The sequence below is a fragment of the Coregonus lavaretus genome (genome assembly GCF_964263955.1).
Source record: "Coregonus lavaretus genome assembly, chromosome: 8".
Classification (NCBI taxonomy): Eukaryota; Metazoa; Chordata; class Actinopteri; order Salmoniformes; family Salmonidae; genus Coregonus; species Coregonus lavaretus.
This window is the reverse complement of record NC_139995.1, coordinates 58644109-58659039: the sequence shown is the minus strand read 5'-3', so window position 1 is coordinate 58659039 and position 14931 is coordinate 58644109. Positions and strand designations below refer to the sequence as shown.

The following is a 14931-nucleotide window of genomic DNA, read 5'->3' as shown; positions in this document are numbered from 1 at the left end:
TCCTCCTGAAGTTGTTTACCTGGCACCACGCCGTCACAGTGCCTACCGCCTCCCTGTAGGCCGTCTCGTCGTTGTTGGTAATCAGGCCTACTACTGTCGTGTCGTCAGCGAACTTGGAATTGGAACTGTGTGAGGCCACGCAGTCATGGGTATACAGGGAGTACAGGAGGGGACTGAGGACGCACCCTGGTGGGGCCCCCGTGTTGAGGATCAGTGTGGAGGAGGTAAATGTTGCCTACCTTCACCACCTGGGGGCGGCCCGTCAGGAAGTCCAGGATCCAGTTGCATAGGGAAGAGTTCACTCCCAGGGCCGTGAGTTTTGTGGTGAGCTTAGAGGGCACTATTGTATTGAAGGCCGAGCTGCAGTCGATGAATAGCATCCTCACATATGCATTCCTTTTGTCCAGGTGGGTGAGGGCAGTGTGCAGCGCAATGGCGATTGCGTCGTCCGTGGATCTGTCAGCGCGCCAGGCGAATTGGAGAGGGTCGAGTGTGTCGCGGAGGGAGGTGGTGATGTGGTCTTTGATGCACATCATGATGACAGAAGTGAGTGCTACAGGTCGGTAGTCATTCAGTTCAGTTACTTTCCCTTTCTTGGGCATTGTGCTCGAAAAATATGTTCAGCTCGTCCGGTAGGGCGGCGTTGGTGTCCGCGACGTGGCTGGCTTTCTTTTTGTAATCCGTGATCGTTAGGAGCCCCTGCTCTGGGAGAACTTGGGAAAGTTGAACACCAGGCGGGCTGCAGCAGTCTGGATAAGTTGTAGGGATTTGACAACATATGATCAACATCAATTCGTTAGTGATATCAGATTCAATGTGGATCCAGGCACAACTGTTCTCACCGGCGTAACAAATGAAACACCAAAATGTTTGGGACATTCCTCGCGAACACCTTTTTTCACTTGACTGTCATTCAGAACATTCCTTCCAGGATCAGATGATGATGTGTGAAAATATCATGGCGTAATTAAACAGCTCGACACCAAATGAGCATCCAACAAGTATAATGCATAATTAGAACCACTTTAATGACAGTATCGATTTAGGTTTTAAGTATCAAGGTTAGGTGAGTCGGTTAGAAGCATTCGTTTTGGAATCGCATACATTTTGGGGGATTTGTGTGCCCATGAAAACTGTTTTCACACCGTAACAAAATGTTACGTAGTTACAGTGCCTTGCGAAAGTATAATAATAATAATAATAATATGCCATTTAGCAGACGCTTTTATCCAAAGCGATTTACAGTCATGCGTGCATACATTTTTTTTGTGTATGGGTGGTCCCGGGGATCGAACCCACTACCCTGGCGTTACAAGCGCCGTGCTCTACCAGCTGAGCTACAGAGGACCACAGTATTCACCCCCCTTGGCATTTTTCCTATTTTGTTGGCTTACAACCTGGAATTAAAAATGTATTTTTTGGGGGTTTGTATCATTTGATTTACAACACATACCTACCACTTTGAAGATGGCAAAAAAATTAATTGTGAAACAAACAAGAAATAAGACAAAAAAAACAGAAAACTTGAGCGTGCATAACTATTCACCCCCCCCCCCCCTTTTATAACCCAACCCTGATCTGTACTTCTCCACAACTTTGTCCCTGACCTGTTTGGAGAGCTCCTTGGTCTTCATGGTGCCGCTTGCTTGGTGGTGGCCCTTGCTTTGCAGACTCTGGGGCCTTTCAGAACAGGTGTATATATACACTGAGATCTTGTGACAGATCTTGTGACACTTAGATTGCACACAGGTGGACTTTATTTAACTAATTATGTGACTTCTGAAGGTAATTGGTTGCACCAGATCTTTATTTAGCTCAATTGGTAGAGCATGGCGCTTGTAACGCCAGGGTAGTGGGTTCGATCCCCGGGACCACCCATACGTAAAAATGTATGCACACATGACTGTAAGTCGCTTTGGATAAAAGCGTCTGCTAAATGGCATATTATTATTATTATTATTATTATTATTAAGGGGCTTCATAGCAAAGGGGGTGAATACATATACACGCACCACTTTCCCGTTATTAATTTTTTAGAATTTTTTGAAACAAGTTATTTTTTTCATTTCACTTCACCAATTTGGACTGTTTTGTGTATGTCCATTACATGAAATAGAAATAAAAATCAATTTCAAATTACAGGTTGTAATGCAACAAAATAGGAAAAACGCCAAGGGGGATGAATACTTTTGCAAGGCACTGTACACTACATTTCTGAAATCTCTATACAAAAAACTGTCCGACAGCTAGATACAGGATACTTACAGGGTTCCAGTCCAATGTCTAATTGAACTGATTAATGCTTAATACATGATATAACGACAACTTACACTGCCATAAATGCAAGGCCAGAAAAGTGATGTTTTATGTCGCACAAATTTGGACAAATCCATCAAGACACCAACCATGAGATGGGCGTTGTTGTTCACTAATTTACTCCAAGTAGGGAAAGGATGGTGGGGTTGAAAAGTAATAAAGGGGAATATATATATAAAAAATAAAAAAAAACATGGGGGATTGGAAGTGATGCAGACAATTACATTGATAGAAGATACAATCTATCTGCAATATTAAGCTGATCCATCCCCCCTAAAGGGAAAAAAAAAAAAAAAAAAAAAAAAAAAAAAAACATGAGAAAGGCTTAAACAGGTTTTAAATCAACTGGTGAATTTGATTGAATATAGCTATGATCCCCCCCTTATATCTTCATGTAATGACATGAAAGAAATTGGCAGATTATTATCAATGACTTATCAACAGATGTAACAAGTTATCCAGCGTAGAAAATCCTCACTGGTATCTAGTTTATAGAAATAACCATTTACTCGTTGTGACGCACTGAGGTTCCAAACTCTGTTTTAGACGAGACTGACTTTAAGACCAAAATTATCCTATTTACTCTTTGTGGTCAGTTTTGACACTAGAATAAATGATTCTGATTCATATCGATGCCACACAGGCTGTTTTCAAGGGGATTGGTTGCTTTTTAGGGGCAGCTGCTCTGGAACATTTCCTCTTTAAAGGCAATAGACGTCTAGCCTGGTGTCCAAGCTGATATGCTTCGTTGATCTCACGTCACAAAACCATGAAGGTGAAACGGATCACATCAGTTTGGATTCCAGGTTAATAAACATCACCAATTAATCAACCAATCAATCAACCCTAACAAAAGTAGTGACACCTCTTGAAGGGCGATAAACATGAATGAATCAATCAATCAATCCATATCAAAATAAAATGACTCACCTCGATCTGGCCCTGTCGTGCGTATGAGGGGTGGTTCTTGAGGATCTTGATGGCCACGATCTCATTGGTTCCCCTCTTCCAGCACTTGGCCACCTGACCGAAGGTCCCCCTCCCAAGGAACTCCAGCACCTCATAACTACAGGAGACTGAACACAGGATCTCATGCTGAACCAGCTGGTAGTCCCCGTCTCCGTTGGAGCTGGAGCTCTTGGTGTTGGGGGCCGAGTGGGGGATGGACTGGCCCGTACCCCCTCCCCCACCCCCTGTACGCGTGGAGAAGACGGGACGAGGGGCAGAGAGCTCCTCCAAGATCTGAACACTCCCACAGCCACTCCCGCTCACCTCGACGTCTTCGTTCTTCCTCTTCTGGCCCCGTCGTCGTGTCCCGTTCCCCACGCTGGCAGTCTCGGAGTTTGCGTGCGAGGAGTGTGTGTGCGCGTACTGGTCGTTGAGGCGGCGACTGGAGCCCTGGGGGAGGCTGCCCGTGCTGTCCGCTGCCCTGACCACCACCTGGCCACGGGAGCCTGGGGCGGGAGGGAACACTAACGCAGAGGGGGCGAAGGGGGGCACCGCCATGCCTAGTGCAGGGGTGAAGGAGTAACCCCCTACCCCCTGCTGGCCCCCAACGGAACCGTATGGGCAGTCGGAGGACACGTCCCAAACACAGTTCTCCACCTTCATCTTCTTGGCGCGGCAGAATGTGCCGGAGGAGGAGGAGGGAGGAGAGAACACCTGGAGCTGAGACGACATACCTAAGAAGAAGGTATGGAGGAGAGAGGGAAAATAAAAATATATTATCTTGTAAAGATTTGACCATGTCATGCCGCAAAACATTGCATGTTACAGAATGGTCATTTGGCAATAAATATATATACAGCGGGGGAAAAAAGTATTTAGTCAGCCACCAATTGTGCAAGTTCTCCCACTTAAAAAGATGAGAGAGGCCTGTCATTTTCATCATAGGTACACGTCAGCTATGACAGACAAAATGAGGAAAAAAAATCCAGAAAATCACATTGTAGGATTTTTAATGAATTTATTTGCAAATTATGGTGGAAAATAAGTATTTGGTCAATAACAAAAGTTTCTCAATACTTTGTTATATACCCTTTGTTGGCAATGACACAGGTCAAACGTTTTCTGTAAGTCTTCACAAGGTTTTCACACACTGTTGCTGGTATTTTGGCCCATTCCTCCATGCAGATCTCCTCTAGAGCAGTGATGTTTTGGGGCTGTCGCTGGGCAACACGGACTTTCAACTCCCTCCAAAGATTTTCTATGGGGTTGAGATCTGGAGACTGGCTAGGCCACTCCAGGACCTTGAAATGCTTCTTACGAAGCCACTCCTTCGTTGCCCGGGCGGTGTGTTTGGGATCATTGTCATGCTGAAAGACCCAGCCACGTTTCATCTTCAATGCCCTTGCTGATGGAAGGAGGTTTTCACTCAAAATCTCACGATACATGGCCCCATTCATTCTTTCCTTTACACGGATCAGTCGTCCTGGTCCCTTTGCAGAAAAACAGCCCCAAAGCATGATGTTTCCACCCCCATGCTTCACAGTAGGTATGGTGTTCTTTGGATGCAACTCAGCATTCTTTGTCCTCCAAACACGACGAGTTGAGTTTTTACCAAAAAGTTATATTTTGGTTTCATCTGACCATATGACATTTTCCCAATCCTCTTCTGGATCATCCAAATGCACTCTAGCAAACTTCAGACGGGCCTGGACATGTACTGGCTTAAGCAGGGGGACACGTCTGGCACTGCAGGATTTGAGTCCCTGGCGGCGTAGTGTGTTACTGATGGTAGGCTTTGTTACTTTGGTCCCAGCTCTCTGCAGGTCATTCACTAGGTCCCCCCGTGTGGTTCTGGGATTTTTGCTCACCGTTCTTGTGATCATTTTGACCCCACGGGGTGAGATCTTGCGTGGAGCCCCAGATCGAGGGAGATTATCAGTGGTCTTGTATGTCTTCCATTTCCTAATAATTGCTCCCACAGTTGATTTCTTCAAACCAAGCTGCTTACCTATTGCAGATTCAGTCTTCCCAGCCTGGTGCAGGTCTACAATTTTGTTTCTGGTGTCCTTTGACAGCTCTTTGGTCTTGGCCATAGTGGAGTTTGGAGTGTGACTGTTTGAGGTTGTGGACAGGTGTCTTTTATACTGATAACAAGTTCAAACAGGTGCCATTAATACAGGTAACGAGTGGAGGACAGAGGAGCCTCTTAAAGAAGAAGTTACAGGTCTGTGAGAGCCAGAAATCTTGCTTGTTTGTAGGTGACCAAATACTTATTTTCCACCATAATTTGCAAATAAATTCATTAAAAATCCTACAATGTGATTATCTGGATTTTTTCCCCTCATTTTGTCTGTCATAGTTGATGTGTACCTATGATGAAAATTACAGGCCTCTCTCATCTTTTTAAGTGGGAGAACTTGCACAATTGGTGGCTGACTAAATACTTTTTTCCCCCCACTGTATACTGTGACTATGTGATGTATCCATTCCATCTGTCTGCTAACTTCTTCTCCTGTCAGCAAAGACGTACTCCTGAGCCTCTCAGAACAGGAGTGCTGATCTAGGATGTGTTTTATCTTTTAGATAAAGATTCAAAAAAATGGACAGGAGAGATCTGGGCCCGTATCCACAAAACATTTCAGAGTAGGAGTGCTGATCTGGGATCTGTCATTACGATATAAAAGGCTTAACTGATCCTAGATCAGCACTCGTACTCTTTGAGACGCTTTGTGAACACAGGCCAAGGTGTTTATCCTGGATCTCTTCTTCTCTCAACTAGGAAGCTAGCATGCATCTTTTCTTCTGTCAACTAGGATGCTAGCATGCATCTCTTCTTCTGTCAACTAGGATGCTAGCATGCATCTCTTCTTCTGTCAACTAGGATGCTAGCATGCATCTCTTCTTCTGTCAACTAGGATGCTAGCATGCATCTCTTCTTCTGTCAACTAGGATGCTAGCATGCATCTCTTCTTCCATTGTCTGGCTGCACTACAGATGTATTTGGAAACCGCGTCCCAAATGGCCCTGGTCGAAAGTAGTGCACTAAAATGGTCTAAGGTAGTTAGCTAGCTCTCCTGGAGTACAGACCACAGCCCTGATCTACAGTGTCTGACTGTCTAGTTGTTGACAACAGCAATATTGCTAGTGTCCTCAAGTCAACTGCACTTCTCAACATTGTACATATAAAGTAAGGCTAGCCATTTATGATACAACAAAACAGAAGTAACTTCTCCATCGAAACTGTTTTCCATCTAGGTTGACCATTGCATTGTTTAGGCCAAGACAGTGTACTCTCCTGATACAAAGGCCTAGCTATCAAAATGTGGTGACACTCGTTGGTGAACATCAACATTTCACCTCCAGGCGTAATCTATTGCAGTGATTACCAAACTGTGGGTCGTGGCAGGGGTCCAGGTGGGTTGAAGGATGACATTGACAAAAAAATAAAAATACACATACAGTGGGGAAAAAAAGTATTTAGTCAGCCACCAATTGTGCAAGTTCTCCCACTTAAAAAGATGAGAGAGGCCTGTAATTTTCATCATAGGTACACGTCAACTATGACAGACAAATTGAGAAAAAAAAATCCAGAAAATCACATTGTAGGATTTTTAATGAATTTATTTGCAAATTATGGTGGAAAATAAGTATTTGGTCACCTACAAACAAGCAAGATTTCTGGCTCTCACAGACCTGTAACTTCTTCTTTAAGAGGCTCCTCTGTCCTCCACTCGTTACCTGTATTAATGGCACCTGTTTGAACTTGTTATCAGTATAAAAGACACCTGTCCACAACCTCAAACAGTCACACTCCAAACTCCACTATGGCCAAGACCAAAGAGCTGTCAAAGGACACCAGAAACAAAATTGTAGACCTGCACCAGGCTGGGAAGACTGAATCTGCAATAGGTAAGCAGCTTGGTTTGAAGAAATCAACTGTGGGAGCAATTATTAGGAAATGGAAGACATACAAGACCACTGATAATCTCCCTCGATCTGGGGCTCCACGCAAGATCTCACCCCGTGGGGTCAAAATTATCACAAGAACGGTGAGCAAAAATCCCAGAACCACACGGGGGGACCTAGTGAATGACCTGCAGAGAGCTGGGACCAAAGTAACAAAGCCTACCATCAGTAACACACTACACCGCCAGGGACTCAAATCCTGAGTGTCCCCCTGATTAAGCCAGTACATGTCCAGGCCCGTCTGAAGAGTGCATTTGGATGATCCAGAAGAGGATTGGGAGAATGTTATATGGTCAGATGAAACCAAACTATAACTTTTTGGTAAAAACTCAACTCGTCGTGTTTGGAGGACAAAGAATGCTGAGTTGCACCCAAAGAACACCATACCTACTGTGAAGCATGGGGGTGGAAACATCATACTTTGGGGCTGTTTTTCTGCAAAGGGACCAGGACGACTGATCCGTGTAAAGGAAAGAATGAATGGGGCCATGTATCGTGAGATTTTGAGTGAAAACCTCCTTCCATCAGCAAGGGCATTGAAGATGAAACGTGGCTGGGTCTTTCAGCATGACAATGATCCCAAACACACCGCCCGGGCAACGAAGGAGTGGCTTCGTAAGAAGCATTTCAAGGTCCTGGAGTGGCCTAGCCAGTCTCCAGATCTCAACCCCATAGAAAATCTTTGGAGGGAGTTGAATGTCCGTGTTGCCCAGCGACAGCCCCAAAACATCACTGCTCTAGAGGAGATCTGCATGGAGGAATGGGCCAAAATACCAGCAACAGCGTGTGAAAACCTTGTGAAGACTTACAGAAAACGTTTGACCTGTGTCATTGCCAACAAAGGGTATATAACAAAGTATTGAGAAACTTTTGTTATTGACCAAATACTTATTTTCCACCATAATTTGCAAATAAATTCATAAAAAATCCTACAATGTGATTTTCTGGATTTTTTTTCCTCATTTTGTCTGTCATAGTTGACGTGTACCTATGATGAAAATTACAGGCCTCTCTCATCTTTTTAAGTGGGAGAACATGCACAATTGGTGGCTGACTAAATACTTTTTTTCCCCACTGTACATACACACACACACACACACACACACACACATATATATACACTGCTCAAAAAAATAAAGGGAACACTTAAACAACACAATGTAACTCCAAGTCAATCACACTTCTGTGAAATCAAACTGTCCACTTAGGAAGCAACACTGATTGACAATAAATGTCACATGCTGTTGTGCAAATGGAATAGACAACAGGTGGAAATTATAGGCAATTAGCAAGACACCCCCAATAAAGGACTGGTTTTGCAGGTGGTGACCACAGACCACTTCTCAGTTCCTATGCTTCCTGGCTGATGTTTTGGTCACTTTTGAATGCTGGCGGTGCTTTCACTCTAGTGGTAGCATGAGACGGAGTCTACAACCCACACAAGTGGCTCAGGTAGTGCAGCTCATCCAGGATGGCACATCAATGCGAGCTGTGGCAAGAAGGTTTGCTGTGTCTGTCAGCGTAGTGTCCAGAGCATGGAGGCACTACCAGGAGACAGGCCAGTACATCAGGAGACGTGGAGGAGGCCGTAGGAGGGCAACAACCCAGCAGCAGGACTGCTACCTCCGCCTTTGTGCAAGGAGGAGCAGGAGGAGCACTGCCAGAGCCCTGCAAAATGACCTCCAGCAGGCCACAAATGTGCATGTGTCTGCTCAAACGGTCAGAAACAGACTCCATGAGGGTGGTATGAGGGCCCGACTTCCACAGGTGGGGGTTGTGCTTACAGCCCAACACCGTACAGGACGTTTGGCATTTGCCAGAGAACACCAAGATTGGCAAATTCGCCACTGGCGCCCTGTGCTCTTCACAGATGAAAGCAGGTTCACACTGAGCACGTGACAGATGTGACAGAGTCTGGAGACGCCGTGGAGAACGTTCTGCTGCCTGCAACATCCTCCAGCATGACCGGTTTGGCGGTGTGTCAGTCATGGTGTGGGGTGGCATTTCTTTGGGGGGCCGCACAGCCCTCCATGTGCTCGCCAGAGGTAGCCTGACTGCCATTAGGTACCGAGATGAGATCCTCAGACCCCTTGTGAGACCATATGCTGGTGCGGTTGGCCCTGGGTTCCTCCTAATGCAAGACAATGCTAGACCTCATGTGGCTGGAGTGTGTCAGCAGTTCCTGCAAGAGGAAGGCATTGATGCTATGGACTGGCCCGCCCGTTCCCCAGACCTGAATCCAATTGAGCACATCTGGGACATCATGTCTCGCTCCATCCACCAACGCCACGTTGCACCACAGACTGTCCAGGAGTTGGCGGATGCTTTAGTCCAGGTCTGGGAGGAGATCCCTCAGGAGACCATCCGCCACCTCATCAGGAGCATGCCCAGGTGTTGTAGGGAGGTCATACAGGCACGTGGAGGCCACACACACTACTGAGCCTCATTTTGACTTGTTTTAAGGACATTACGTCAAAGTTGGATCAGCCTGTAGTGTGGTTTTCCACTTTAATTTTGAGGGTAAATCCAAATCCAGACCATGGGTTGATGATTTCCATTGATAATTTTTGTGTGATTTTGTTGTCAGCACATTCAACGATGTAAAGAAAAAAGTATTTAATAAGATTATTTCATTCATTCAGATCTAGGATGTGTTATTTTAGTGTTCCCTTTATTTTTTTGAGCAGTGTATATATATATATATATATATATATATATATATACATACATACATACATACACACACACACACACACAGTTGAAGTCGCAAGTTTATATACATTTAGGTTAGAGTCATTAAAACTCGTTTTTCAACTCCACAAATGTCTTGTTAACAAACTATCGTTTTGGCAAGTCGCTTAGGACATCTACTTTGTGCATGACACAAGTAATTTTTCCAACAATTGTTTACAGACAGATTATTTCACTTATAATTCACTATATCACAATTCCAGTGGGTCAGAAGTTTACATACACTAAATTGACTGTGCCTTTTAAACTGCTTGGAAAATTCCAGAAAAATATGTCATGCCTTTAGAAGCTTCTGATAGGCTAATTGACATCATTTGAGTCAATTGGAGGTGTACCTGTGGATGTATTTCAAGGCCTACCTTCAAACTCAGTGCCTCTTTGCTTGACATCATGGGAAAATGAAAAGAAATCAGGCAAGACCTCAGAAAAAGAATTGCAGACCTCCACAAGTCTGGTTCATCCTTGGGAGCAATTTCCAAACGCCTGAAGGTACCACGTTCATCTGTACAAACAATAGTGCGCAAGTATAAACACCATGGGACCATGCAGCCGTCACACCGCTCAGGAAGGAGACGCGTTCTGTCTCCTAGAGATGAACGTACTTTGGTGCGAAAAGTGCAAATCAATCCCAGAACAACAGCAAAGGACCATGTGAAGAAGCTGGAGGAAACAGGTACAAAAGTATATATATCCACAGTAAAATGAGTCCTATATTGACATAACCTGAAAGGCCACTCAGAAAGGAAGAAGCCACTACTCCAAAACCGCCATAAAAAAGCCAGACTACGGTTTACAACTGGAACTAAGATCATACTTTTTGGAGAAATGTCCTCTGGTCTGATGAAACAAAAATAGAACTGTTTGGCCATAATGACCATCGTTATGTTTGGAGGAAAAAGTGGGACGCTTTCAAGCCGAAGAACACCATCCCAACCGTGAAGCACGGGGGTGGCAGCATCATGCTGTGGAGGTGCATTGCTGCAGGAGGGACTGGTGCACTTCACAAAATAGATGGCATCATGAGGAAGGAAAATTATGTGGATATATTGAAGCAACATCAAGACATCAGTCAGGAAGTTAAAGCTTGGTTGCAAATGGGTCTTCCAAAAGGACAATGACCCCAAGCATACTTCCAAAGTTGTGGCAAAATGGCTTAAGGACAACAAAGTCAAGGTATTGGAGGGGCCATCACAAAGCCCTGACATCAATCCTATAGAAAATATGTGGGCAGAACTGAAAAAGCATGTGTGAGCAAGGAGGCCTACAAACCTGACTCAGTTACACCAGCTCTGTCAGGAGGAATGGGCCAAAATTCACCCAACTTCTTGTGGGAAGCTTGTGGAAGGCTACCCGAAACGTTTGACCCACGTTAAAGAATTTAAAGGCAATGCTACCAAATACCAATTGAGTGAATGTAAACTTCTGACCCACTGGGAATGTGATGAAAGAAATAAAAGCTGAAATAAATCATTCTCTCTACTATTATTCTGACATTTCACATTCTTAAAATAAAGTAGTGATCCTAACTGACCTAAGACAGGGAATTTTTACTAGGATTAAATGTCAGGAATTGGGAAAAACTGATGTTAAATGTATTTGGCTAAGGTGTATGTAAACTTACGACTTCAACTGTAAATACAAATAATGTGACACATTAAGCTAAATATTCAAATAAGGCTTTACACCCTTATAACTCAAAGGAAGTTAACTGAAAGAGAAATGTAGTCCGCTGCAGTTGATTGGAAATTCCTACAACACACACCTGTCGACTCACTAAATGCCACTTAAAATGTTGACTGTCATTTCAAAGACAGCATTACTTTCTTTACCTCTCACTGGCAACGGTTTCCCTTTAACACACGCACCAACACACACACACACAGACAACAATAACCGCCAAACGTATTCTCTAAAATGTCAGGGTACATTTATTTGCGTTAACTATGAAAACATACAATTTCACACAAGATAATTAAGCATGGAATTTAGGTGTGAATCTCAAACGAACTATCATTAAAGGGCCAGAACAACACACAGAGAGCTTGGCCAAGTCTTCTGCTATTATCTGAAAGTGGTTTTTTTTGTTTCAATGTATTTGGCTAAAGTGTATGTAAACTTCTGACTCCAACTTTTGACTGGTAGCATACATACATATAATATTTTTGGGAAATACAATTGGTGGTGACGAAGCAAAACAGTTTGAGAACCTCTGATCTATTGAATAGGGTGTTTTATTGTATTCGTTACCCTTTTCTCAAACAATATAATCGATCAAATGAAGAAGAGTAAAACTGAGATGGTCATTATTGAAGACATAGACAGCTACAATAGCTAGCTGGCTAACTTTAGCTACTTATCCCATTGCTAGTTAGAAACGTCAAAATCCCACTCGGATGTAACCCTACCGAAAACATCGTGTTTGAGACATAAACCATCTACATACCTGATTTGATTTCACAGTGTAATGTCGATTATCAGTAGTCATCAATTGAAATCCAACACAGCCTAGCAGATTATCTGATTTAGCTAGCTATTTTGCCGATTAGCTAACGCTAGGCCTTCATTTAATAGTTTTCCAACGACAGAAGTAGATAAGCAGGCACACACAACTCGCGAGGGGTTTCGGTCGGAAACAGTCGACTCGGTTGTAATAAATTGAAATAAAAAGTAGTTACATAATAAAACGTATTTCTGTAAATTAAAAACACTTCGTTTAAAAGCTAAAAACCCGATCATAAAACCCCCTAGCAGCAGACCGCTGTGAAGCAGGCAAGAATAACTAAGTACTTCCGGGTCGTGGATTTCTTTTTCTTTAAGGGGGGGGGGGCGAAATCATATACAATATACAAAATATCTATCAAATAACCATCCCACTCCTTCAGTCAGTTCAAATCACATCTGCAGGCTCAGGTGCCTGTGAGGACAGAGCATTCAGACAGGATTCCTTGTAGCCTCTGCTGTAAAATCCCTGAATCCCAAAAAACGCTCAGCACCCCTCACAATGATGCCTATTTTCTCAGATTTCCTCTCTGTTTGCGCTGTGCAGTTGATAACCAATGCATTAAAAGCTTCAAAGTCCACCTTCTTAACATGCAACATGTCAGGATCCCTCTGTCGACGAGGAATATTATCTGGTGTCTCTCCTCCTACTACCATTATTTCTTCAACTTCAACCCTTTTCTTCCACTCTTCTCACCAGCACTGAAGGAGTCATGCTGGACAGCGCTTATTCTCCTCCACTCTAACACTTCAGAAATTCAGGTTCACCACCACAACTGCAGCATTTAGGCTCAGCTGGTATACGATTCCCCTCCCGTCTACATACAAATGACCAAATAATTAGCATGTATCATGGGTTTGGGCACGAAGGCTCTCACAGGGTGTCTCATAAAACCCAAATACATGTGAAAAGGGAGAGACTTCATTATTTATTTTTTTAACGATGTAGAAGGATATAGTGGGCTTCCTCACTCCTTCCACCATGCAGGTCAGTTGGTGTGCACCAACCACCAGATCAAATTCTTCACATACGTATGTGGACACCTCCTTGTTGAACGTCTCATTCCAAAATCATGGGCCTTAATATGGAGTTGGTCCCTCCTTTGGTGCTATAACAGCCTCCACTCTTCTGGGAAGGCTTTCCACTAGATGTTGGAACATTGCTGCGGGGACTTGCGTCCATTCAGCCACAAGAGCATTAGTGAGGTCGGGCACTGATGTTGGGCGATTAGGCCTGGCTCGCAGTCGGCGTTCCAATTCATCCCAAAGGTGTTCGATGGGGTTGAGGTCAGGGCTCTGTGCAGGCCAGCCAAGTTCTTCCACACCGATCTCAACAAACCATTTCTGTACGGACCTCTCTTTGTGCACAGGGGCATTGTCATGCTGAAACAGAAAAGGGCCTTCCCCAAACTGTTGCCACAAAGTTGAAAGCACAGAATCGTCTAGAATGTAATTGTATGCTGTAGGTTTAGATTTCCCTTCACTGGAACTAAGGGGCTCGAACCATGAAAAACAGCCCCAGACCATTATTCCTCCTCCACCAAACTTTACAGTTGGCACTATGTATTTGGGCAGGTAGCGTTCTCCTGGCTTCCGCCAAACCCAGATTAGTCCGTCGGACTGCCAGATGGTGAAGCATGATTCATCACTCCAGAGAATGCGTTTCCGTTGCTCCAGAGTCCAATGGCGGCGAGCTTTACACCACTCCAGCCGACGCTTGGCATTGCGCAGAGTGATCTTAGGCTTGTGTGCGGCTGCTCAGCCATGGAAACCCATTTTATTAAGCTCCCGGCGAACAGTTTGTGTGCTGACATTGCTTCCAGAGGCAGTTTGGAACTCGGTAGTGAGTGTTGCAACTGAGGACAGACGATTTTTACATGCTACACGCTTCAGCACTCGGCTATCCGTTCTGTGAGCTTGTGTGGCCTACCACTTAGCGGCTGAGCCGTTGTTGCTCCTAGATGTTTTCACTTCACAATAACAGCACTTACAGTTGACCGGGGCAGCACTAGCAGGGCAGAAATTTGACGAACTGACTTGTTGGAAAGGTGGCATCCTATTGACGGTGCCACGTTGAAAGTCACTGTGCTCTTCAGTACGAGCCATTCTACTGCCAATGTTGGTCTATGGAGATTGCATGGCTGTGTGCTTAATTTTATACACCTGTCAGCAATGGTGTGGCTGAAATAGCCGAATCCACTCATTTGAAGGGGTGTCCACTTAAGTGTATATCCTTAGCTTTTACTTCTAGTGCCACCCCAGAGATAACACCCTTGATAGGCCCCCTGCTTCGAAGATCCACACAGGACATATTCCAATCGCCACCCCAGAGATAACACCCTTGATAGGCCCCCTGCTTCGAAGATCCACACACGACATATTCCAATCGCCACCCCAGAGATAACACCCTTGATAGGCCCCCTGCTTCGAAGATCCACACACAACATATTC

General features: G+C 44.4%; 1 protein-coding gene across 1 annotated transcript in view; it reads right to left on the bottom strand.

Annotated features, from left to right (window-relative positions):
- Nucleotides 1-12734, bottom strand: part of LOC311134183 (homeodomain-interacting protein kinase 1-like) — a 53838-nt gene extending 41104 nt beyond the window's left edge. The window contains exons 1-2 of the mRNA XM_084167796.1: nucleotides 12425-12734; nucleotides 3247-3998 (exon numbers count right to left, since the gene is read on the bottom strand). Coding sequence (XP_084023922.1) covers nucleotides 3247-3996 — 750 coding nt within the window. The 5' untranslated portion in view covers nucleotides 3997-3998; nucleotides 12425-12734. The remainder of the gene's footprint in view (nucleotides 1-3246; nucleotides 3999-12424) is intronic.
- Between the last annotated feature and the right edge of the window lie 2197 nt (nucleotides 12735-14931).